The following is a 24056-nucleotide window of genomic DNA, read 5'->3' as shown; positions in this document are numbered from 1 at the left end:
GGTCTCGGTTTAATGTAATTTAGACTGCGAGAGTAAAGGGACTTTTCAGTCCTATGCTGGTAGTATAAACAAGGTATATTCTATTCTATTCTTATTGCCTCTATTCTTCAGGTTTCAAAGACGATCTCCATTCGGAAATCAGTTCCTCGGAGGACGAAACCCTCTCGCGGTCTGTCACTCAGGAGATCCGGAAGGCACTCAACTATTCCGATTCCCACAACATGGACGATTTGGACGACAAAATGTCCCTGGCCAGTCTGAGTAGTGGTGACGAAAAGATCCAGGAGGTAATAATAATAATAATCTTCTCTTGGAGAGTTTCAGCAGTCATTATATATTAAGTTCTGTGGACCAACTTGAAAATGAGAACCAAAAGGTATTAATATTTTACAGAACTTCAATATTTTGGTTCATTAGTAAATTAAATGCCTACATGTTTCGGAGGGGCTCCCTCCATCTTCAGGGCTTTACAAAACACTTAACTACGAGGTACACAGAATACAGAAAAAGATTAGAGAAAAGATCACAGAAAGAGGGTAGGTATAAAGTTAAACATATGAAAATATGAAAAATATAAATCTGATTCTTTGGAAAGACATGGTTTTGAATTCCCGTGTACAGACGGGGTCGGCGTTTTTCATCAGCCTCTCAATCAGCCCTAACTAGAGTGATTGCTTTGGGCTGACATTTGGTTTTGGCTACAAATTTTACGAGTGGATGCCCTTCACACTCAATCTTTAGCAAGGGGAATTCACGCTGGTATGCTCCCTGTTTAAAGTCCCCCAGCCAGACTAAGCTGGTCTAGACCAGGAGGAAATAATAATAATAATAATGATAATGATAATAATAATAACAATAATAACATTGAAGTATTTTTTATCACGTTTAACAATAAAATTTTCTTCTTGAATAAATCCCTGTAAGTACTTGAGTACTTTTAGGGAATTCTTCTTTCTTGCTGCATTATGAGGGGAAGGAGGAGGAGAAGAAGGAGAAGGAAGAAGAGGAGAAGAAGAAGGAGGAAGAGGAGAGAGTGCCCACCCCGCCCACCCCTGTGCTGGATGTGGAGGATGACAAGGAAGATGGAGAAATTGAGTAAGTAGAACGGTTAGGGGGAATAATACCTTGTAAATGAATGGGTAGAGCGGACTAAGTCCAAAAATCGACTTTCTGAGTTACCTATATCGTTGGAAAGAGCGTGAAAAGATCTACTTTTCTATATTGGTCGCGAACTTCACTTTAGTGTTTTAGTGTTTTTAGTGTTCAATAAATAAATAATTGAATTGAATTGAATTGAAATGAGAGCAAAAACAAAATGGCTATCTAGCTCTATTTAAACTTTGAATCCATTTATCTCAAAACTCTTTTTTTGGACTTGGTCCGCTCTGCCTCTTAGCCATTCAAGTGGTGTAAATGGTCCTTTGTATAGAAGGGGAAAGAAAAGTAGAAAGTAAATTCGGGCTCTTAGCGTTGATGTTAGGAAACCTCGGAACTGCATTCTTATTTTTCTTCGCCTTTTTCCGTGTAACTCAGAAAGTCGATTTTTGGACTTAGTCCGCTCTGCCTTTTACCCATTCAATTTTACTAGCACAACCCCCAAACTAAAATGCCAAGAGAACTTGGCATTTTGTCCGATGGAGGGAGTTGCATTAATACATAACAGAAGAATAATCAAGTAGAAAGTAAATTCGGGCTCTTAGCGTTGATGTTAGGAAACCTCGGAACTGCATTATTATTTTTCTTCGCCTTTTTCCGTGTAACTCGGAAAGTCGATTTTTGGACTTAGTCCGCTCTGCCTTTTACCCATTCAATTTTACTAACTCGATCCTCGCTTTGTCCCCCCCGTCCACAGTGACAAGAGTGATCGAGCCTGCTCCATTACACCCATTCCCTCCCTACCTCCCACCCCAGGGAGGGGCACCCTGTCCTCTAGCTGTGATGAAGAAGACTTGTCCCCCCCTAGGAATTTACCCATATTTTGCCTTTCTATATCACTAACCCCCCATTTTTCCCCCTCCACAGTGACAAGAGTGATCGAGCCCGCTCCATTACACCCATTCCCTCCCTACCTCCCACCCCAGGGAGGGGCACCCTGTCCTCTAGCTGTGATGAAGAAGACTTGTCTCTCGCTGTACGCACCAAACGGCTTACCAAGAAGCCGCGAATCAAAACCCCGCCTACCCCGGATATCAATACCGGTACGTATTAGTACGCTCCATTACACCCATTCCCTCCCTACCTCCCACCCCAGGGAGGGGCACCCTGTCCTCTAGCTGTGATGAAGAAGACTTGTCCCCCCTAGGAATTTACCCATATTTTGCCTTTTTATATCACTAACCCCCCATTTTTCCCCCTCCACAGTGACAAGAGTGATCGAGCCCGCTCCATTACACCCATTCCCTCCCTACCTCCCACCCCAGGGAGGGGCACCCTGTCCTCTAGCTGTGATGAAGAAGACTTGTCTCTCGCTGTACGCACCAAACGGCTTACAAAGAAGCCGCGAATCAAAACCCCGCCTACCCCGGATATCAATACCGGTACGTATTAGTATTAGTGGTTTATTTAGACTGTCGAATTAGGCCTTTATCTCGACAGTTTAATTTGCACCACTTTATTTAAGTATTTAAATTATTAAGTACAATATGGTAGGTACGTATCGTATGACCTGCCTCGGTGGCGCAGTGGTCCAGGTGCTCGGCTGGTAAACCAGATGGGCGCGAGTTCTATATCAGCCGAAGCTTTTTTTCCTTCTTCAAAGGCTTAGGTATACTTTTACTTTATTTGAGAACTAGTCGTTGACTTGTCCTTTGTATGGGATCAGTGCAGCGTAGATCATTTAGTATATCCAATGAAAATATTTAAGATCATTATTATTATTATTATTATTATTATTATTATTATTATTATTATTATTATTATTATTATTATTATTATTTTTAGTACCCAAAATTGAATATACTCTAATCGAGTCTAATCTATTCAATTTCAGGTCATCGAGTACGTGGGTCAAATGGTTCGCCCGTCTGTGGCGGACCTAAGGGAGCGCCAATACGAAGCTATCGGTATAGGGTCCTCCTATCTGTTCCGTATAGATCTGGATACCATTATAGATGCTACGCGATGTGGCAACCTGGCCCGGTTTATTAACCACAGCTGTAATGTAAGTACCCTGTCCGAAATTGGACTGAAAAGTCCCTACTTAAATAGAACTAAAAAGTGCCACCCTAGTTAGCTTGGTTGGCAGCGCGTCTGCCTTGCAAGCGCTAGGCCGCGGGTTCGATTCCCACCCGGGCCTGATTTTATCCTGAAAGAATAATGTTCGTTCTCGGAACAGCTGGCTTTCTCCTATCCAGTCTCCCTTCTCTCTTCAATTTCGGGAGGATAAGAGCTTAGCAGTTACAATTCCCTCTGTCAAATCTCTGTTTTGTTTTGTTAAAGTCTGGTAAATGAAGGTTACAATTGTCCTCACGAAATTGTAACCTTAATTTAAATTTTACCCCGATTTTCCTTTTCTTCCACAGCCGAACTGTTACGCCAAGATCATCACGATCGATTCGCAGAAGAAGATTGTCATCTACTCCAAACAGGCTATCAGCGTGAACGAAGAGATTACCTACGACTATAAGTTCCCTCTGGAAGATGACAAGATAGCCTGCTTGTGTGGCGCTCAGGGCTGTAGAGGCTTCCTCAACTAAGACTAGAAGAAGTGATCCCAGATTCGTATCCTTCTTCTTCCTATCCTCTGACTGTGATCCGAGACATAACTTGTGGAAGACAACATATTATTTCAACATAATATCAGGATACTTGTTGGAACATGTGGAATACATATTTGCAGGATCATGTGTCCATGTGTCTTACAACTTTGATTGAACATATGGAATACACAATTTACCTTGTAGGTATGGTATAACTTTATTTTGAACATGTGTTCGATAAAAAGTTTGGCATAAAATATGGAATAAATATTACCCATAGGAATACATATTTCAAAGAACAAAGAAAAAGGTAAACAAGTGTTCTACACATTTTGCTCAAAACATGGAATTTAGGCTACAGGTGGGTGATATAATCACTCTCTATTTATTGGTTAAAAGTTGAAATACATCACGCTATCCCATGTAGAATATGTACATATGTAAGGCGTTTTTTGTTCTGATGAATGATCTGTTTTCTTCGGTCGGAAGATATTCAAGAGGTTGATTATGCTCATGAACTAGCGATTTTTTTTTTTATTATTATTATTATTATTATTTTTTATCATGTTTTATTTTCTGTTCAATCCAAATCTGACCAGATGAGTTATTTAAAAAATCAGACCATATTCAGACCTATAAAAAACGCCTATAGTAAAAAAAGACTGTTGTTTAACCTATTTGATAAATAAGTCTGTGTATAAATAATTCTAAAAACTACGCGGGTCCTAGATTTCTATTTGGAAATTGGAAGGTATTATAGGATATAATTATTAGATAGAAGCTTATCTATGATCTCTTATTGGCCGGGACCACGGTCTGAATTTGAACTCGGTTTAACTCTTTCACCTCGAAAGGGACAATGCGTCCCACAGAGACATGAACTTTAATCATCTCAGATCTATGAAAAAAAAATCCGTTCTCAGTGTTTTTCAAATGTTTCTTTTGTGATCTAAGACGTCAGTAAAATTAACTTGGCTAACTTGTCTGGTTTTTTCTCCATAAGTCCATATCGATTTTTTTTCAATGGTCCTAGGACCTAGGAGGACATAAAACTTTGTAGAGGTCTTATATAGGGTGCGGCGCGGTAATTACTTTTTTGAAACTTCGATTAAAAAAAGGCTGTTATTCTTAACTGATGTTTAATGCTGAATTATTATCAAGAAATGTTGGAAATTTGATTTTAGGTATGAAGGTCTAAAGAGTCCACCATTCAAATGACGACCGCCATTGACGATACACTCTGAAGGCGATTTCTGATATTTTGCTCTACTTTTCCAACATTGCAACAGGTATGCTGGTATGAATGTTAATAACCCCGTTAGGTTTCCTCAAATCCAAAGTTTACAATGATATTCTATGAACAATTGAAGAGTTTAAGCACAATATTTATCTCGAAACAGGCCGCATACCTGTTGCAATGTTGGAAAAGTAGAGCGAAATATCAGAAATCGCCTCCAGAGTGTCAATGGCGGTCGTCATTTGAATGGTGGACTCTTCAAACCTTCATAAAATCATATTTCCAACATTTCTTGATAATAATTCAGCATTAAACATCAGTTAAGATTAACAGCCTTTTTTTAACCGAAGTTTCAAAAAAGTAAATTACCGCGCCGCACCCTGTATAAAGCCCAAATAGTAATACCCAAATTTTTTCTGATCAGAAAAATTCAGAGATTCTTCCAAAAATGAAAGGGTTAACTTAAACCTCAGATTGTGGTTTCAGCTATGTACGTCTATCAGGCCTTTCTGTTTTCTTTCTTTCCGAATTACCAAGCTGGTGGCAAGTTTTGGAGATGCAATAAATTGTTTTTAATGATTTTAATACCGATTGAGATGTTCTGATTTTATTTTCACCCAAATGTATTTTTATCTTTGTATAGTATTAATAAAATGGGTGTTTAAACCTCGAAAATTGAAGTTTTGGTCGGAACCAAAACCTGAGTTTAAAAAAAAACCTTGGTTCAAAATATTGAATTTCACCAATATTTTTTCAGCTCCTAGATGGCCTGTTAAACTAACAACCTGTTAAGTTCCATTTGATTTGTATAGGCTTAACACGGTTGTTAAGCTAAAAGGCTTTTAAGCTAAAAGAAGGTTGGTGAAACCCACCCTAACTCTTCTTGGATTAAGCAATCTGATAGGCTAACGAGCTGGGCCCGTCCCTCCGGGAATATTTTAGCCCGTAGTTTATTTGATCGTCATTAAAGAAAATTAGTACCTATGTACCTACCTAATTTGTTTAATATTCAGTTTATTATTATGGATTTGATTTTTGATTTTACTTTCATATGGATCGAAAGGACAGTTTGGCGTCCAAATGTAGTCTGATTAGCGTTATCCAGGGTGCACCAACGTGGAGGAGGACTACTCACACCCCAAAACACTTAGTCCAGAAGCTGTTGCCTGGCTAAAGAGTTTACCTCTATAAGTAGATAGAAGTGTTATTATTTCTTTTGTTTTTGTTAAATGTTCCTTTGTTCTGTATTCTATGTATATCCTTTGAAAAAATAAAACGTCCATACGATAAATAATAATAAAAAGTGCAGCGTAAGAGGCATGACTTGAAGGTCCACCATTTCGAAGCAGGAAGGAATGTGACAATTTCAAGTAACCCATGTCACTCTCAGTACTCTTCTTAACAACCACATAAAAATTCATCCAAATTGGTTGAGCGTTTTCTCGTGAAAAGACTTTTTTTAACATGGATTAAAATTTACCCCCATTTTTGTGTTTCACAGAAGCGGAGGCAGTCTCCCCACCTCCCGTCCTGGACTTTGTCAAATCTCCCTCGCCTGTGTCATCGGGTAAGCATCGAGTCCAATGGAATAGCACAATTTTTTTCCTCCTGTTTTATTTATGGCCACGGGTCCGATTCCCCCCCGTCGTGGATTTTATCCTGATCGGATGATGTTTGTTCTCGGAACGGCTGGTTTTCTGCTTATCCTATCCTGTTTTCCTTCTCTCTTCAATTTCTACAGATAAGACCTTAGTAGTTACAGTACCTAAGATCTATCGAACCTTTGTTTTTTTTTTTTTCTTTTTTTCTTGAAGATTATATCGATTTAGAAATAGATTTAAATATTTATTTATTTTTACACAATTTAGCGACATAAGTAGGCCATTTGCGGAGATTTAAATATTTAAAACGCTAAAATTTTCATTTCTAAAAATCATTTCGTTCTATTCTAAAATTTCCAGAGTTCATGGCCATGGTGGACCACTCGTATTGCCGGCCCAAATCCTCGCCTTCGGAAGATGCCGAGTCCCTTTCTGCCGCAGCTGCGCCTGACGAAAACATCATGGCGCACGATCACGGCTACTTTGGCGGCCCGCCACCGCCGCGACCGGCCGGCCCTAAGCCGCAGTTGTCGGCCCAGGCGCGCGTTAAAACGAAAGAGGCCGTGCGAAGGCCGAGCAGTGAGAATAAGGAGAACAAGAAGGCTCGTCTGGAGGCCAAGCAGGAGAAGAGGGAGAAGAAGGAGGAGAGGAGGAAGGAGCGAGAGAGAGGTGTTAGGTAAGTGGATTTTATCTATAGTATCTTAGGCCTAATTTATTAGAAGTCGATATCCGATAGGTATGGGATTTCTAAGTTCCTACGCAAAGATAATACCTACTCGTAAATTTATTTTGTCCAGAAATGTGTTTTGTCGCCTGTTCCTCTCGAACAGTTGTCCATTTTAATGACTGGGAAAAAAATGTTCAGCACTTAAAGTAAAGTGTTTCAGTAATAAATACGTAGCAAACAAAAGAAGTTTTTTGCAGCCATTTCCAAAAACCTACCTAAATTGTATTTTATTTATTATTTTATTTTTACAAGTATGTATTGTGTATCTACTTTACAGGGCATCTTATCAGAAGCGTGATATGAAGACAGAGATGGAGCTCATGTTCAGTTTCCTAACGCGAGGTAAGTTATTACCACCCTTTAGAGGAGGGGTTCCCAAACTGTGGTCCGCGAGAAGATTTCAAGTGGTCCACGAGATGATCCCAAATCTGAGGTCAAAACACCGAAAAAGCCATTTTAAAAGGTCAAAAATTCAATTTTTATTTGCCTTTCTAATGAAAAAGTTCAAAGAGTCGTGTCTCCAAAGTTTACGAAATGCGCAGAAAAGCATGCGCACAAACAAGGAAGCGGGAGGAGTCATGTACTATGACGTCATCGCGTACAGAAGCGTATGCCTTGACGTTGATTTTTTTTTTAACGATCTACATATCTTCGAATCTAGAAGTCGTAAAAGAAAAGGTCCTTTGTTCCTCATTTTTTCTGCTCTTTGACTTAGAAACATCACCCAAGTAATCGAAACTGCTCTGTAGTTATTTTCTTCTAAATTACTCAAATGCATATCCTCTGTTTCTCAGGTATCGATGCGGAAGACATATCCTACATTCGTCGCTCCTACCAGGCCATGTTGGGTGATGACACGCTAGGCTTCTGGCTTAACGACACGCACTGGGTAGACCATCCGGTGACGTACCTGCCCAACCCGAAACCGCCCGCACATGAGCGCAAGAAGAAACGCGCGACGGACGAACTACATGTGCATGCCACCGGATGCGCGCGCACGGAAGGGTTCTATAAGATTGACTCGCAACAGAAAGCGCAGCATAAGGTGAGTCCATAAGTGACGGTTTAAGTATTGGTAACGAGTTTGATGCCCGAAAAACCCCTAAATTTTTGTTAATTATACCCATTAAATAAACGAGACCTTGTTTAGATTGCTGGGGTAAAGGGACTTTATAGTCTCACTCGAGCAGGATAAACAAGGTATATTCTATTCTAATAGTCACGTCAACAGTCAACTTTCTAATTTTCAATTTCTAGCATTTGAAACCAACCATTATTGAGATGTTTTGAAAAATCATACAATGCTACAGTTGGAAGGACACCCCTCGACTACATAAACCAGATCATGAGAGACATGAACGTGACGACATACTACGACCTGAAGAGGAAAGCAGAAGATCGAGAATCATGGTGTACTGCTGCAAACCAGCCCCTCGGCTGTTAACCAATGATGATGATGAACACAAAGAAACGACATTTATTTATTATATTTATAAATGAAATGAGTGACATCAAAGAAAACCCATGACACTGTGGTAACTCTCAGTGGTGAGATCAGATAGAAAAAAGTCCCTTCGCCCCCTTTACAACAACTGATGCCTAATTTCTCTCTCTTCCAGTATCATTTCGGCCAGACCATAGCTCAACAAATCGAGCGAGCCCAGCTCGAGGGCAAGGTAGCCTCGGCCTCGGTAGTGAAGCTCAAGGTGGGCTCTGCTTCAGCCTCTATATCGCGCGAGGCTAGATCTAACCAGAGGAGGCTCCTGACCGCTTTTGGAACCGCTACGGACTCGGACCTGCTCAAGTTTAACATCCTTAAGGTAAGAAAACGAGGCCCCAGATGAGTTCTTCTCTTTAGAGTGGAGCTATTCATCCTGTGCGAAAATCAGAATTTTAGGTCGAGATTCGTGTCTTTTGGGTCACTAAATTACTAGAAAAAAAGAACACTAGAAAGCGCCAGCCTAGTTAGCTTTATTGGCAAAGCATCTGCCTTGTAAGCGCTGGGCCGCGGGTTCGATTCCCGCCCGGGGCGGATTTTATCCTAAACGGATAATGTTCGTTCTCGGAATGGCTGGCTTTCTCCTATCCTGTCTTCCTTCTCTCTTCGATTTTGGGACGATAAGACCTTGGAAGTTACAGTTCCCTCTATCAAACCTCTTGGAAAACCTATGGATAACCAAAGAAATTTATCTATGGTCCAATTTATCTATGTAAAATCTATGTTCTTCGCTTTATTTCAGTTCCGAAAGAAACAGCTGAGGTTCGCCAAGTCTGCCATTCATGACTGGGGTCTGTTTGCCATGGAACCTATTGCTGCTGACGAAATGGTAAGTAACTTTTACGAAATGATGAGATTAGAATACAAATCAGGTAGAACCTACCTGTTTATATTTTGTAAATGACGTAGATTATTGTGAGAATAACGCTCATTTTCTTCCCAAGATTTATCAATTTTAAGAATATTGGTGAATTGGTCAAAGTAAACTTGTAGATATTTGACACCACAGATCACATGGATATCTAAATTTTTGTTGAATTTTCGATCCCCTAAAGACACTTTCTCGCTTTTTGTTTTAATTAGAAATGGATTTTCTGGTATTTTACGTAGAAATCAACTCTTCCGATACCTCGCATGAACTGACGTCATCACGAAAAAATGGCTGCCCGTGAAAATTTTGTGCGTTTCAAAATTCGAAAATTTCATTGATCATACACTTACAACACTTCAGACATTTCCAACAAATTTTGTATTTTGCTTCCTATGTTAAGTAATGGTAGTCCGCACACCTATCCGTATCAGACATTTCCAACACTTACGACATCATCATACACTTCCAACACTTCCGACATGATGTTGGAAGGTTTGCTTTTTGAGCAAAATTGTTGTAATGTCTGAGAGTCTTGAAGCTGTTTCCTGCTGAAAGAGGGGGGTAAAGTACAATTAAAATTTATGAATTCAATTTAATTTCCGGTTTAAAATTTTTTTTTTTTTGGCTTTATGGTTCTCTGGACAAAATTTGCACCACCACTTTCGTGTTCCTGGTAAAAAGACCTTTAATTTGATATATAGGACAGCCAGGTTTGGATAAGTCCTTCTATGTGGACGGACAGACAGACACACAGACGACACCGAAGCGAATACAATAGTCCGTCCACTATAACTTTTATTATTACTATTGTAATTTAATAAAGGAAGGACGGACTAAAAAATTAATCAATCAGATTGCTTAATCCAAGAGTTAAACTCAAAGTAAGTTTAAATTCAGATTATGGTCCCTGCTTTTAGATTTAAGCTCTCGCGCCTTCAAAACTTGCCTGTAGCTGTAAACCTGCAAATTAAATTTTATTTAAGTCGGTGTCTCATCTTGTTTTTTTTTTTTTTTTCCGTTTAAAACCTGAAAATAAATTTTTTTTTAAGTGGGTTTTTTTTTTTTTTTTTTTTTTTTTTTTTTTTTTTTTTTTTTTTGTACAGAAAATTCTTGTTGGATATTGGATAATAATAGGTGTCTATTTTTCTACTAATTCTAACTTATGCCTCGTGAGGACAACAGAGGCCTACTTTGAATAAGTGGGTACCAGTGGCGGCATTTTTAAATTTTAATTGAATGTCTACTTTAAAATTTTATTTTAAAATGAATAATAAATATAATTTACACATAGGTACCTATTTAAAAAAAATCAATAAGAACAAAGTTAATTTTTTAAATTTTAATTGAATGTCTACTTTAAAATTTTATTTTAAAATGAATAATAAATATAATTTACAAATACCCATTTATTTAAATTTTAATTGAATGTCTACTTTAAAATTTTATTTTAAAATGAATAATAAATATAATTTACAAATACCCATTTAAAAAAAAAAATCAATAAGAACAAATTTATTTTTTTAATAAACTAGGGCGAACTCAACACACACACACACCACAGACCCAACACACACACACACCCATCCCACACCACAGACCCAACACACACACACCCACCCATCCCCCCCCACACACACAATCACCCACACACATACACACACACAATCACCCACACACACACCCACACACACACACCCACACACCACAGAACTAACACACACACACACCCATCCCACATACACAATCACACACCACACCCATTCGCCACACACACAATCACACAGACACACACACACGCCACACAGAACTAACCCACACACACACCCATCCCACACACACAATCACACACCACACCCATTCCGCACATACACACACCACAGAACTAACACACACACACACCCATCCCACATACACAATCACACACCACACCCATTCGCCACACACACAATCACACAGACACACACACACGCCACACAGAACTAACCCACACACACACCCATCCCACACACACAATCACACACCACACCCATTCCGCACATACACACACCACAGAACTAACACACACACACACACACACACACATCCCACACACACAATCACACACCACACCCATTCGCCACACACACACACAATCACACACACACACCACAGAACTACCACAACCACAGAACTAACACACACACACCCATCCCACACACACAATCACACCACACCCATTCCACACACACCACAGAACTAACACACACACACCACAGAACTAACACACACACACCACAGAACTAACACACACACACCCACCCATCCCACACACACAATCACAAACCACACCCATTCGCCACACACACACCACAGAACTAACACACACACACACACCCACCCATCCCACACACACCACACCCATTCGCCACACACACAATCACACACAGACACACACACACACCACATCCATCCCACTAAACTGAAACTGAATTGAGCATCCAACATTCGACCGATGTTGGAAATGTATGATTGGTGTGCGGTATAGAAGCTTCCAACATGTTGTATGGAAATGTTGGAAATGTCTGAAGTGTTGTAAGTGTATGATCAGTGTGCGTGCTGCTTAAGACGAGAAGGTAATGGCTTTTGGCACTCAGCGCGGACGCCTAGAAAATTCTAGATGAAGTCCTCAACCGTTGGCAGTCCCTCCCTTTTTTTTTTTTTTTTTTTTTTTAAGTTAAGTAAGGTTTTATATGCTTATTTGTAAACTTTACCTATGAAATATAAAAGGTGTCCCAATCAGAACGCAAGATTTGAAAGGGTCATAAAGTCACAGGTTTACACCAACAAACCCACAAGCTTTGAAACATTGAAAGGTGAAATTGAAAGTTGCATCAACGAGATACAGCCTGATTTCCTCGAATTCGTCATGGAAAATTTTGTCAAAAGGAAGCGAATGTACCATCAAAGTCGAGGAAGTTATTTGTCTTGTTATTAATCCATACAAAATTTCATAATGTTTACTTCTCAAATCATCTAAGAAGCCCATTTTATTCCACGGAGAACCATGTTTTTATTAAACAATCAAATCTTGCATTCTTAATGGGACACCCTTTATAAGACCTTGTTTAGACTGCCGGAGTAAAGGGACTTTTCAGTCTCATTCTGGCAGGAGGATAAACAGGGTATATTCTATTCTAAAGGAGGCTCTTAGTAATGCTGTGATATCCACAACAATTGTGAAGAGGCTCCCTGCTTGTAGGTATACCACGATTATTACTTTCAAAGAATAAATCTGCTACTAGAATTTCAAGGGCTTCGGTTCCGAATAAGATTAAATCTTTAATGGTTGATTTCACCAATGACTTAATCAGAGATTTCACTAATGGGAGAATTTTTAATAATCCAAAAAGGAGTTTTTAATGATACAAACAGAAGTTTTTGATAATCAAAAAAGGACTTGTTAATAATCAAAAAAGGAGGAGTTTTTAAAAACTCCTTTGAGGATTATTAATTTATTACAAACTCTTTTTTGGATCTTTAAAAATTCTCCCATTAGTGAAATTTCCCATTAAGTCATTGGTGAAACCCACCATAAATCTAAACGTTTTCATGTATATTTATTTGATTGTTATTAGGTACCTACTAGATGTATATGTTTTTTTTTTTTAATTAAATTAAAGAAATAGTAAAACAAGAAGACCGTTTCAATTTCTTACATCTTGAATTTCTAGTGACGCTTTGTAAATAATGCAAAGGCCTATCGCAGGGGAAATAGGGGAGTTTAACGTTTACAGAAAAGCCTACTATCGAAAATGTAAACGTACCTACGAATAACGTGTAGGTAAGGTACACATAGGTATCTATTATTATCCCTAATACATGAAGGCTGCAGTGCTGAGGGATTACTTAGGTAGGTAGGTCTGGTAGGTATTAAGTTACCTGAAATACCTACTTCCTACTTGTTAGCTAAATCCCCTTTAGAGATGAGCTATGAGGTGTCCTGGATTGGGTATTCATATTCAATTTTTTTTTTTTTTTTTTTTTTTTAATTAGATTTAGGGCCGCATTGGTTTTTTGGGAGGCCGTATTTGTCCGATTTAGATTTTTTTTTTTTTTTTTACAAAATTAAACACCTGAAGGACAACTTTTCGTCTTTTTCCTCGATGTTATCTCAGAATCTGATTACAATATTTATAGTACTAGCCTACTGCTGGGTTAAAGGGCTCTCTAGTCCTATTCGAGCAGTATTAATAAACACTACTATTGTTATTTTATTATTTACTAATTCGGTCGTCATGTTCTTCGAATAGCTTTGCAGGTCTGTACGAACCTTGTTCTTCGTGTGGAGATAGCTCATCAATTTTGTCTTCTCAAAATACCTCACAGGTTAATAGTGTGAACTTGACTCATATTCTTCAGGGTTCTCATATTCTTCCCACAGCTTAAACGGTTGGTACGAAGACGGGTCTTGTTTCTCGTGTGGAGGCAGCTTACTGATCGACTCCCTTAGGTGTGGAGATGGCTTGAATGTGTCCTCTGGTGGTTCATAAGATCGCGGGACCAATTGGTGTTCAAAGTATGGAGGTGGCTTATTGATAGCCCCTTCCGAGTCCTCCTTTAGCGTCAAAGGTTCATAGGAGCGCGGTGCTTTTTCGTGTAGAGACAGTTCATCAATTGTCTTGTCAAAATACTTCACAGGAGCGCGGGGCCAATTCATGATCAAAGTGTGTGGAGGCTGCTCTCTCATTGTCTTTTCGTTCGAGGGCGGGGCCTGTCCCTCTGGAAGCGGCTTTCTCATTGGTTCTTCATATGTGGGCGGGGACTGTCCCTCTGAAAGCGACTCTCTCATTGCCTTTCGTTTGAGGATGGAGCTTGTTCTTCTGGAAGCGGCTCTTTGATTGGTTTTTCATTCAAGGGCGGGGCATGTTGGTGTGGAAGGGGCTCTTTGATTCGTTCTCCGCGCAAGGGTGGGGCCTCTTCCTGTAAAGCCCCTCTGATTGGTTCTTTGCACGAGGGCGGAGCCTTTTCCTGTGGAAGGGGCGCTCTCATTGGTTCTTCGTTCAAGGGCGGGGCCTGTCCCTCTGAAGGCGGCTCTTTGATTGGCTCTTTGAGCTTGAACGGTTCGTAGGATCGCGGCCCTTGCTCGTAGTGTGGAGGCAGCTCTAGAGTGCCGTGTAGAATTAGCTTGAGACTCTTGATAAGGCCTGTGTGATCCTTCTCGCCATTCTGAGGAGCAGAGAATAAATTGAACCAACGGTGTGAGTTTCAAGTTTTAACTTATTATTTTTAACTAAAGAATGATAGGTATGTACTATGTTTTCACTTGACAAAAATATATTATTATATTAGGACATAATTCGCCTCGGACGGGAATCGAAGCTGTAATCACCGTAGTTCGATGATTGGAACGGCTGGCTTTCCTTCTCTCTTCACTTTCTGGACATCCGCTCCGTTCTAACAGTTCCCTCTAGCATTTTTTTTTTTTTTTTAAGAAGAAAAGGAATTTGGTCTAATAAGCTACAGGTGTTGGACTCACCACATCGAATATATCAATGGTCCACAGTCCTCTAGGGTTCTCTCCCCAGGAGTGGAGGGTGCTAAAGGTCCATCCCTGGAATCCGTGGGGGGAGTTGTCTAGGGGGCGACTCTCCAACAGATGAGATCGGGTACCCCCCGGGGACAACAGAACAATCTGAAACAGGATTAGTCAAGTAGTAAATTGGTCAATTAGTTAAAGTGGTTTTTTATCAATGTCCTACACAAGCCTTGAGCTTATAGGACAGTGATATATACTACTATAAATGATGTTGAAATGTCACATGTTAAAAAATAAATATATAGGTACCTATGTTGAAAAAAAAAAAAAAAAAAAAAATGTGTCCTATGCAAGCAGTATAAATAACCACTATTATTATTCTCCCTACCTGGATATCGCCTCGCACCGGATAGGAAATGTCAACGTTGAGCTGTACGTGTTCCAGATAGTTGATCTCACCGTTGGGTATTCCAACGCACGCATCCGTGAATACGGTGAATTCGGACGCGACTGAGGAATTTAGCTTGTTGTTCTCCCTGTGAGAGAGAAAAAAGTTGAAAATTTCAATTTCAAAAAGTTTTTTTTTCTAAGAGGTTTGACAGAGGGTCCGCCCCGCCAAGTCAAGAAAGTTTGACCGCGCTACTAGAGATATTATACGCGACAGGGAAAGTAGCCGTTTTCAGGTAGTTGTAGAAATGTAGACATTTCATATTACCGTACGAATAGGGGAGACAAAAAAATTTCTCCCCGCTTAGAAGAAACACATTCCCCATATTTTGCATACGTTCTACACGTTGATCATTAGGAGCGTAAAATCACCAAGGGGTCCTTAATTGGCGGTGAAACACTCATCTCTCTCCCTCCCTCTCCCTCATTATCTCGCTCTCTCTCTCTCTCTCTCTTTCGCTCTCTCTGTCTCTCTCTCTCTCTCTTTTTCTGAAAAAAAAAACTCACTCTCTATCGAGAGAAGAATAACTTGTAGAGTGTCATAGGAACTGTCTAGCCTTGCTAAACTCCTAATACTAAACGGTGAAAATGTGAGTCAAAAAGCTGAGAATAGATTCTTGATCAGTCCTATGGGACTTGACCATAAAAACTGGACGAGTGGAAAATGAAACGCCGACATTTTGTCTTTCTTTTCTGCAGCATAAGATCCCTCGAAAATCCCTTGAAATTGTCTCTCTCTCTTTGTGAAAAAAAAAAAAAAAATTACTCTCTATCGAGAGAAGAATAACTTGTAGAGTACCATAGGAACTGTCTAGCCGTGCTAAACTCCTAATACTAAACGGTGAAAATGTGAGTCAAAAAGCTGAGAATAGACTCTTGATCAGTCCTATGGGACTTGACCATAAAAACTGGACGAGTGGAAAATGAAACGCCGAGATTTTGTCTTTCTTTTCTGCAGCATAAGATCCCTCGAAAATCCCTTGAAATTGGGCTATTATTTTGCCTAGGCCAGCGCAGAGGCGATAGGCGCTTTCAACCAAGAACCAAAGGACCTGCAGGAACTGTAACTGGACCTGTAAGGTCTTATCGTCCCGAAATCGAAGAGAGAAGGAAGACAGGATAGGATAAAGCCAGAACGAACCTTATCCCTTCAGGATAAAATCCGCCCGGGCGGGAATCAACCCGCGACCCTGCGCTTACAAGGCAGACGCCGCAGACGCGCTACCCTCCGAGCTAACTAGGCTGGCTGATTCGAAAGAGAGTCTTGGAGTTCGCAACCCGGCCGTAAGATTGTAAAGAAATACGCCCGACTCTTAACTTGGTTCCCTAACACCGAGTTGAATCTGTGTTCAGTCAAACAATTCAACGAATGAAACTCAAACTCGAGTCATGGAGCACAAAGCATTAGAACAAGCAACAAGTCATGTAGGTGTTCGTAAAACAACATTTCCAACAAATAGGTAATAAACATCAACACCATCATGAATTTATTATTATTATTTTCATCCAATCAAAAATCTGAACAACAACAAGCAACAACAACTACTTACTACAACAACAATCAAGCGAGTATGCACCCCTCTTTTCAAATCGCCTTCGTCGCATGAACTCCTAATACTGCATCATCGAATGACGATATTTTTTCAACCGATTGACGAGAAAAAGACGCGACACGACAATAATCGGTTGATATGGTGGCGTAGAAAGATCGTGGTGGACCTGCGAGAAAGAGTTACTCGATTGTTGGAATCGATAGTCCACCAATAATTTCTTGCAGATTCCGATTTCTTATTGAACGAATTATTCTTCATCGTATCGTAATCAATCGCGTATTTGCCTCTGAGTTGAGGCGGGAAATGGCATTCCATTGCTCCGGAACTACTGCGCGCTGTTGGTATCCTAATGCCGATATTGATTTTGTCTAGCCGAACCGTTCGGCCACATGAGAACTGAGCACGTCCTAGCTACCCAAGTTCCACACTACGCTATTGAGCTCTAAAGTGTGCTATTGTGCACCAAATGGACAGAAAATGAAAATAAGCATTACACAGTACACACTAGCACTTTGCTTGGTACCTACTTGCAAGGAGTCTCGTAAGAAAATTGAATCTTGATTTAAGACCGAGAAAATTTATCTAAGAAAAAAACCAACAGCAAAGAGAGACTTTGAAATTAGCTCTGGATAGACTGATCGTGAACAGGAAGACTTCAAAGCAAATTCCGAGGATTTGTTAAAACAACGAACATTACAAGTCTCACAGAAAATGAACTTTGTCACGTTCAATCTAGTGCAGTGAGACTGTCAGCCAGCCAAGATTGAAAATGAGGGATTAACGAAGGAACCGAGAAAAGCTTAGGAACCTACATACCTACTTGTTCAAACTTATTCCAGAGACTGACAGCTCAAACAAACCTTGGAAAAAGAAACATCACGCACAATCAAAACTAATCCAGTTTTTCCTTGGAAGGATTGAATCAATCTCACACATCTTCAAATACTATGTAGAACTTCAAGAAATGCACTATCGAAAGTCGAAAGGCAACAATATTGGAATTGATGGAAAGTTGGAGACAAAAGCATATTCACCAAAAGTGCTTTTGTAAATATACGCGGTGTACCAAAGGAATAACAGGTAAGTAGAGTACCTAAACCTAAGCTTGATATAAAATAAATAGATACCTAATTAATATCACGCACAATCAAAACTAATCCAGTTTTTCCTTGGAAGGATTGAATCAATCTCACACATCTTCAAATACTATGTAGAACTTCAAGAATGCACTATTGAAAGTCGAAAGGCAACAATATTGGAAATGATGGAAAGTTGGAGACAAAAGCATATTCACCACAAGTGCTTTTGAAAATATACGCGGTGTACCAAAGGAATAACAGGTAAGTACAGTACCTAAACCTAAGCTTGATATAAAATAAATAGATACCTAATTAATATAATTGAGAAATAAAAATCGAGCATTGAAAATTCTAGTTCTAATGACTGCAGCAGTAGCAGCAATAAAAACACAAGAATACCTATTAAAACCTTAATAAATAATAATGTTATTCATCATGCTGCAATACTAACTTGTTGTTATAGAAAATAACAACAAGCAAATAAAATAACAAATAATAACACAAATATAATTATTATTACCTAACTTATTATCATCATCATCATTTATATCTATCTCTTGTAGCACATAGAACTCTAATTACAATTTAATCGTAAAATGTTATTCATAATACTACCATTTTGAAAATATCGAGTAGGCGCTTAAAAATCATGTTGTAATGACAAGAAGAATAAGTAATAACATACCCACCTCCCTCGAAACACTTAAAAATAATAAGTAAAAACACTGATCAAATAATAATACTTATAGATGTCGTAACTTTCAAATAATAATATTTTGGGCTTGAATTTTTTTTTTTTTTTTTTTTAAAGTTCAATTTTGGACACTTTTTAATGATTTCTCATTAAATGGGGAGTATTTAAAGATAGAAAATTTTCGACCAAAAATTGGCCGCCGTGGGCGGCTCTTGTCTTACTTGAAATTTCAAAAATTCCCAGCCATTCAAAAGTTGTTTATTGTTCGACCTATGAGTGAAAACAAAGTTAAAAATATTAAATAAATAAAAAAATCCTAGCCGTTCAAAAAGTCAAAGTGGTACTACGATACACGACTTATGAGACACACTGTTACCGCTCAGGATTTCTGAAACATACTGTATCCGAACTCGCAAAGCGTGCTTCTATCAAGTTGTTTGTATTAATATAGCCCTATCTTTTCCTAATCTTTTGCCAACGTTCATATCACGTTGAATACACCAGTTCTCGTCCGATCACTGAAGTTAAGCAACGTTGAGCGTGGATAGTACTTGGATGGGTGACCGCCTGGGAACACCACGTAACGTTGGCGTCTTTTTTACATTTTTTCTCAAATTGGTTTATTACGTCGAATGCACTTTTTATTTTTTTTTACTCTTCGTCACAAAATCGAAAAGAGAAAGCCCGTTCCGAGATCTCACCTTTTGTTTTAGGATAAAGTACGCCCCAGGCGGAAATCTTTGCTTTCGAAACGATGACACCATGAAATTTTAAGCATTTCTATTGAAATCAGCGTGTTTCGAACTTCCTTTATCAGCGAAGAAAAAAAAAGTGGTTGAGCCCCATTGAGGAATAAAAATCGAGCATTGAAAATTCTAGTTCTAATGACTGCAGCAGTAGCAGTAGCAGCAATAAAAACACAAGAATACCTATTAAAACCTTATATTACCTATTCATGCTGCAATACTTGTTGTTATAGAAAATAACAACAATCAAATAAAATAACAAATAATAACACAAATATAATTATTATTAACTTATTATCATCATTTATATCTATCTCTTGTAGCACATAGAACTCTAATTACAATTTAATCGTAAAATGTTATTCATAATACTACCATTTTGAAAATATCGAGTAGGCGCTTAAAAATGATGTTGTAATGACAAGAAGAATAAGTAATAACATACCCACCTCCCTCGAAACACTTAAGAATAATAAGTAAATACACTGATCAAATAATAATACTTATAGGTGTCGTAACTTTCAAATAATAATACTTATCTTATAAAAGTATCGTAACTTTCTGTAAGCATTGCCTATACTGATAGTGTTAATAACATAGCTGAAACTTTAACAATAATAATAGGTAACAACAACAATAGGTATAATTGATGAGAATAATATAGAAATAACTATGATGATGATCATCATTTACGAGAAATTTTGTATACTGGGATATAAAATAAATGTTTCGAAATTTGGAATTATAATGGTATAAATTTGAACAAAATACTAACTGATTACACTGGTGACGCAGCGACAACTCAACGACGACCCAAGGGTCCCGCGTAGATCAGCTTCAAAAATGAGCGGCCCCCAAATTTGAACTTGCGACGTGAAGCCTTATCGTTTCGAAATCGAAAAGAGGACAGGATAGGAGAAAGCCAGCCGTTCCGAGAACGTTTAGGTTTAGTATCGCCCCGGGTGGGAATCGCAACCTAGCGCTTACAAGGCAGAACGCACTACCCTCCTCCAAGGTAATAAATAGACTGGAAACGGAAACGTGGAAACTGAAAAACAAAGGTGTTTCCACTCATAGTCGACCGGCCATCAATCGAAGTCGACTGAATTGTCCACACTGCCCCCACAACATAGATTCAACTCGTCGACGCTACGGCCGGTCGACTATGTTTGGACACACCTTATCAACGGAGGTCTTGCGTCCCGAAATCGAAGAGAGAAGGTTTTTTAATATACAAGGCAGACGCACCATCTAAGCTAATAGGTAAATAGACTGTGGAAACGGAAACTGAAAAATGGGACTTACCCCACTTCGACGGGCACTACACACACTGAGCTCAATGGGACGTTTTTCCATGTCCTGGCCTCCGTGATTAGAGCGAACGCATTGATCATCCCGAACCCGAAGTCATGGCTCACCATAAACCCAAACCCATTCTCATACCTGAGGAGTGGAAAATGATGGGTTTTATAAAGGGAATTGTTGGGCTTTGCAGTGGATATTGTTGAGTTTTCTAGTGAAAAATTGGAAAATATCGAGTTTTATGTATAAAAGGAATTATACTCACCAAATACTAACTGAACCTGATTCTGGAAGGGAAGATAGAAGAACGACGAAACAGAGGCAGAAGAAGAAAATCATTGGAGGAGTAATTTGAGAGATTGGTTTAAATGTGACTACCGAGATTTGTTGAGGATTGCAAGAGACAAAAACAAAATTGCCAATATAATTTGCAACCTCCGCTGGGAGAGGAACCTTAAGAAGAAGAATACTCACCAGCCATAGTTGTCCTCAAGCGGTGCCTGAGGAGTGGAAAATGATGGGTTTTATAAAGGGAATTGTTGGGCTTTGCAGTGGATATTGTTGAGTTTTCTAGTGAAAAATTGGAAACTATCGAGTTTTATGTATAAAAGGAATTATATACTCACCAAATACAAACTGCTGAACCTGATTCTGGAAGGGAAGATAGAAGAACAACGAAACAGAGGCAGAGAAGAAAATCATTGGAGGAGTAATTTGAGAGATTTGTTTAAATGTGACTACCGAGATTTGTTGAGGATTGCAAGAGACAAAAACAAAATTGCCAATATAATTTGCTAACTTCGCTGGGAGAGGAACCTTAAGAAGAAGAATACTCACCAGCCATAGTTGTCCTCAAGCGGTGTTACTTCCGACGTCCATATGATCAGATGTTGGACGTCGCGCCACGTTAGTTCCGGATTGGCCTCCAGTAGAAGAGCTAGAATACCAGCCACCAACGGTGCCGCAGCTGAAGTTCCGGTGTGAAACTGAGTGCACCCGTTGTTCACATCGGTTGTGACCTGATGGTCAGACGAATATTAGTGCTTATTAAATTTAAACTGGAAGAAAGAAGGCATAGATGGATTGGACACTTATAGAGACATATTGACATCATAGAAGGAAGAATGATTGGAATCCAGGGAAGAGAAAGACCAAGGTTGGCATACATCAATCAAGTAGTGAAGAGTTGAAGACCTCCGGAAGCAGTAGCTACAGTGAAATGAAGGAGACAGAACGGAGTGCAGAGCTGCCAAACAATCCCAGGATTGAAGAAGATGAATACCAAACAATCCCAAGAAGATGAAATTTATACTGCTTGCCTAGGACTGAAAAGTCCCTTTTCTCCAGCAGTAAAGCCTATCTCACGGACACGGAAAGCAAAGAAAGCACTCCAGCAGTAGGCTCTACTCTTATTATGGTGGTCAAATTCTCAAATTATATTGAGGATAAAATTCTATACATCGGCTGGGTGCCGCAGCTGAAGTTCCGGTGTGAAACTGAGTGCACCCGTTGTTCACATCGGTTGTGACCTGATGGTCAGACGAATATTAGTGCTCATTAAATTTAAACAGGAAGAAAGAAGGCATAGATGGATTGGACATTTATAGAGACATAACTATAGTTGACATCATAGAAGGAAGAATGATTGGAATCCAGGGAAGAGAAAGACCAAGGTTGGCATATCTACATCAATCAAGTAGTGAAGAGTTGAAGACCTCCGGAAGCAGTAGCTGCAGTGAAATGAAGGAGACAGAACGGAGTGCAGAGCTGCCAAACAATCCCAAGATTGAAGAAGATGAATGCCAAACAATTCCAAGAAGATGAAATTTATACTGCTTGCCTAGGACTGAAAAGTCCCTTTTCTCCAGCAGTAAAACCTATCTCACGGACACGGAAAGTAAAGAAAGCACTCCAGGTCCAGGAGTAGGCTCTACTCTTATTATGGTGGTCAAATTCTCAAATTATATTGAGGATAAAATTCTATACATCGGCTAGGATTGAACCCACGCCCTCCTGTTTGTTACATCCGGATGGGTCTCCGTCGGGGCAAATCACCTGCTTCTGACTGTTACGAAGTGCACAAAAAAGACATGAAAAATGCTGATGTAAACAGCAAAGAAATGAGATGATTATGTTCTTCTACATAATTATTTACACACCTCTACCTCTTCTTTATATTTTTTCATCCGAATTTTTTTTATCGAGCATAGAATCCTAATAGCACAATTAATAAAAAATACTATAAAAATATTTTTTCTTTTTTTTTATATTAATTCAACAAAATGAATTTTTTATTCCGCTGCTGCTCCTCCCATTGCGAGTGTTAATTGTGATTTAATTATATTTTACGGTGATTTACTTTTTTATCAATTTAGCCAAAGTGAAGACCCCATTAGTTCGTTCCTATTAGTGAAGGTTTCTGTACTTAAGTATAGAGTTTTTTTAATGGAAGAACCAATAATAAACCCTACTTTAACTTAATCTATTGTTAAGTCTAACAATTTTATCGATAAATACTCCACGAAGTAGGTAACTTTATTTAAATCTTCAGAAAATGTTGAAAATGGAGGACGAGGAGGGGTTCTTTTTCTTTCTCTTTTAAATCGCATTTTTTCCCTTTCTTTTATACTTTTCTTTGATATTTTTTTAGTAGGTTTTTAGGATAAGATGGAGATCACTGCATTTTTTCAGGAACATTTTTTTTTTTTTTGCTTTTTTTGCTTTAGAAAATACGAAATGAAAGAAGATTCCAGCAGAAGTGGAAATGAAGAAAGAGATGTGTGCAGGAGCAGGATTATATAATAATTTTATCTGTGGATATCACCTTTTCAATGTGAGATGGGCGCTTTTTGTGTGGAGGACGCCACACACTTCAGATAGGTATTAGATTTGATATTTTTGAGATATCCGGCGCGAGGCGCGAGGGACCAAAAGAAAAATGGACCTTCGGGCCGCATATTTCAAAAATTGATTCGGAAAATACATATTGAAATGTGAGAACTATCTAATTATCTAATGAGAAAAAATAATAAAGGAATAACGGGCTAAAAAATAACAAAGGATTAAGTATTTATTAATTATCTTTTTT

General features: G+C 38.9%; 2 protein-coding genes and 1 non-coding gene across 3 annotated transcripts in view; 2 read left to right on the top strand and 1 right to left on the bottom strand.

Moving 5' to 3' along the window:
• Window positions 1–10555, top strand: part of LOC103513463 (histone-lysine N-methyltransferase SETD1) — a 37979-nt gene extending 27424 nt beyond the window's left edge. The window contains exons 21-29 of the mRNA XM_026826408.1: window positions 2023–2208; window positions 2362–2537; window positions 6437–6502; window positions 6897–7212; window positions 7541–7605; window positions 8058–8308; window positions 8883–9083; window positions 9504–9590; window positions 10550–10555. Of these exons, the coding sequence (XP_026682209.1) occupies window positions 2023–2208; window positions 2362–2537; window positions 6437–6502; window positions 6897–7212; window positions 7541–7605; window positions 8058–8308; window positions 8883–9083; window positions 9504–9590; window positions 10550–10555 (1354 nt within the window). The remainder of the gene's footprint in view (window positions 1–2022; window positions 2209–2361; window positions 2538–6436; window positions 6503–6896; window positions 7213–7540; window positions 7606–8057; window positions 8309–8882; window positions 9084–9503; window positions 9591–10549) is intronic.
• Window positions 10556–14120: 3565 nt separating this feature from the next.
• LOC103513453 (neuroendocrine convertase 1-like) overlaps window positions 14121–24056 on the bottom strand; it is a 35435-nt gene continuing 25499 nt past the window's right edge. The window contains exons 6-10 of the mRNA XM_008478287.3: window positions 21806–21987; window positions 20972–21109; window positions 15536–15683; window positions 15148–15303; window positions 14121–14837 (exon numbers count right to left, since the gene is read on the bottom strand). Coding sequence (XP_008476509.1) covers window positions 14457–14837; window positions 15148–15303; window positions 15536–15683; window positions 20972–21109; window positions 21806–21987 — 1005 coding nt within the window. The 3' untranslated portion in view covers window positions 14121–14456. The remainder of the gene's footprint in view (window positions 14838–15147; window positions 15304–15535; window positions 15684–20971; window positions 21110–21805; window positions 21988–24056) is intronic.
• LOC113469158 lies at window positions 19394–19512 on the top strand. Its single transcript, XR_003392664.1, has one exon. It is a non-coding gene; the product is annotated as a 5S ribosomal RNA (ribosomal RNA).

Source organism: Diaphorina citri, unplaced genomic scaffold, assembly GCF_000475195.1.
Source record: "Diaphorina citri unplaced genomic scaffold, Diaci psyllid genome assembly version 1.1 scaffold40, whole genome shotgun sequence".
Lineage (NCBI taxonomy): Eukaryota > Metazoa > Arthropoda > Insecta > Hemiptera > Psyllidae > Diaphorina > Diaphorina citri.
This window is presented reverse-complemented; position numbering and strand designations above follow the sequence as displayed.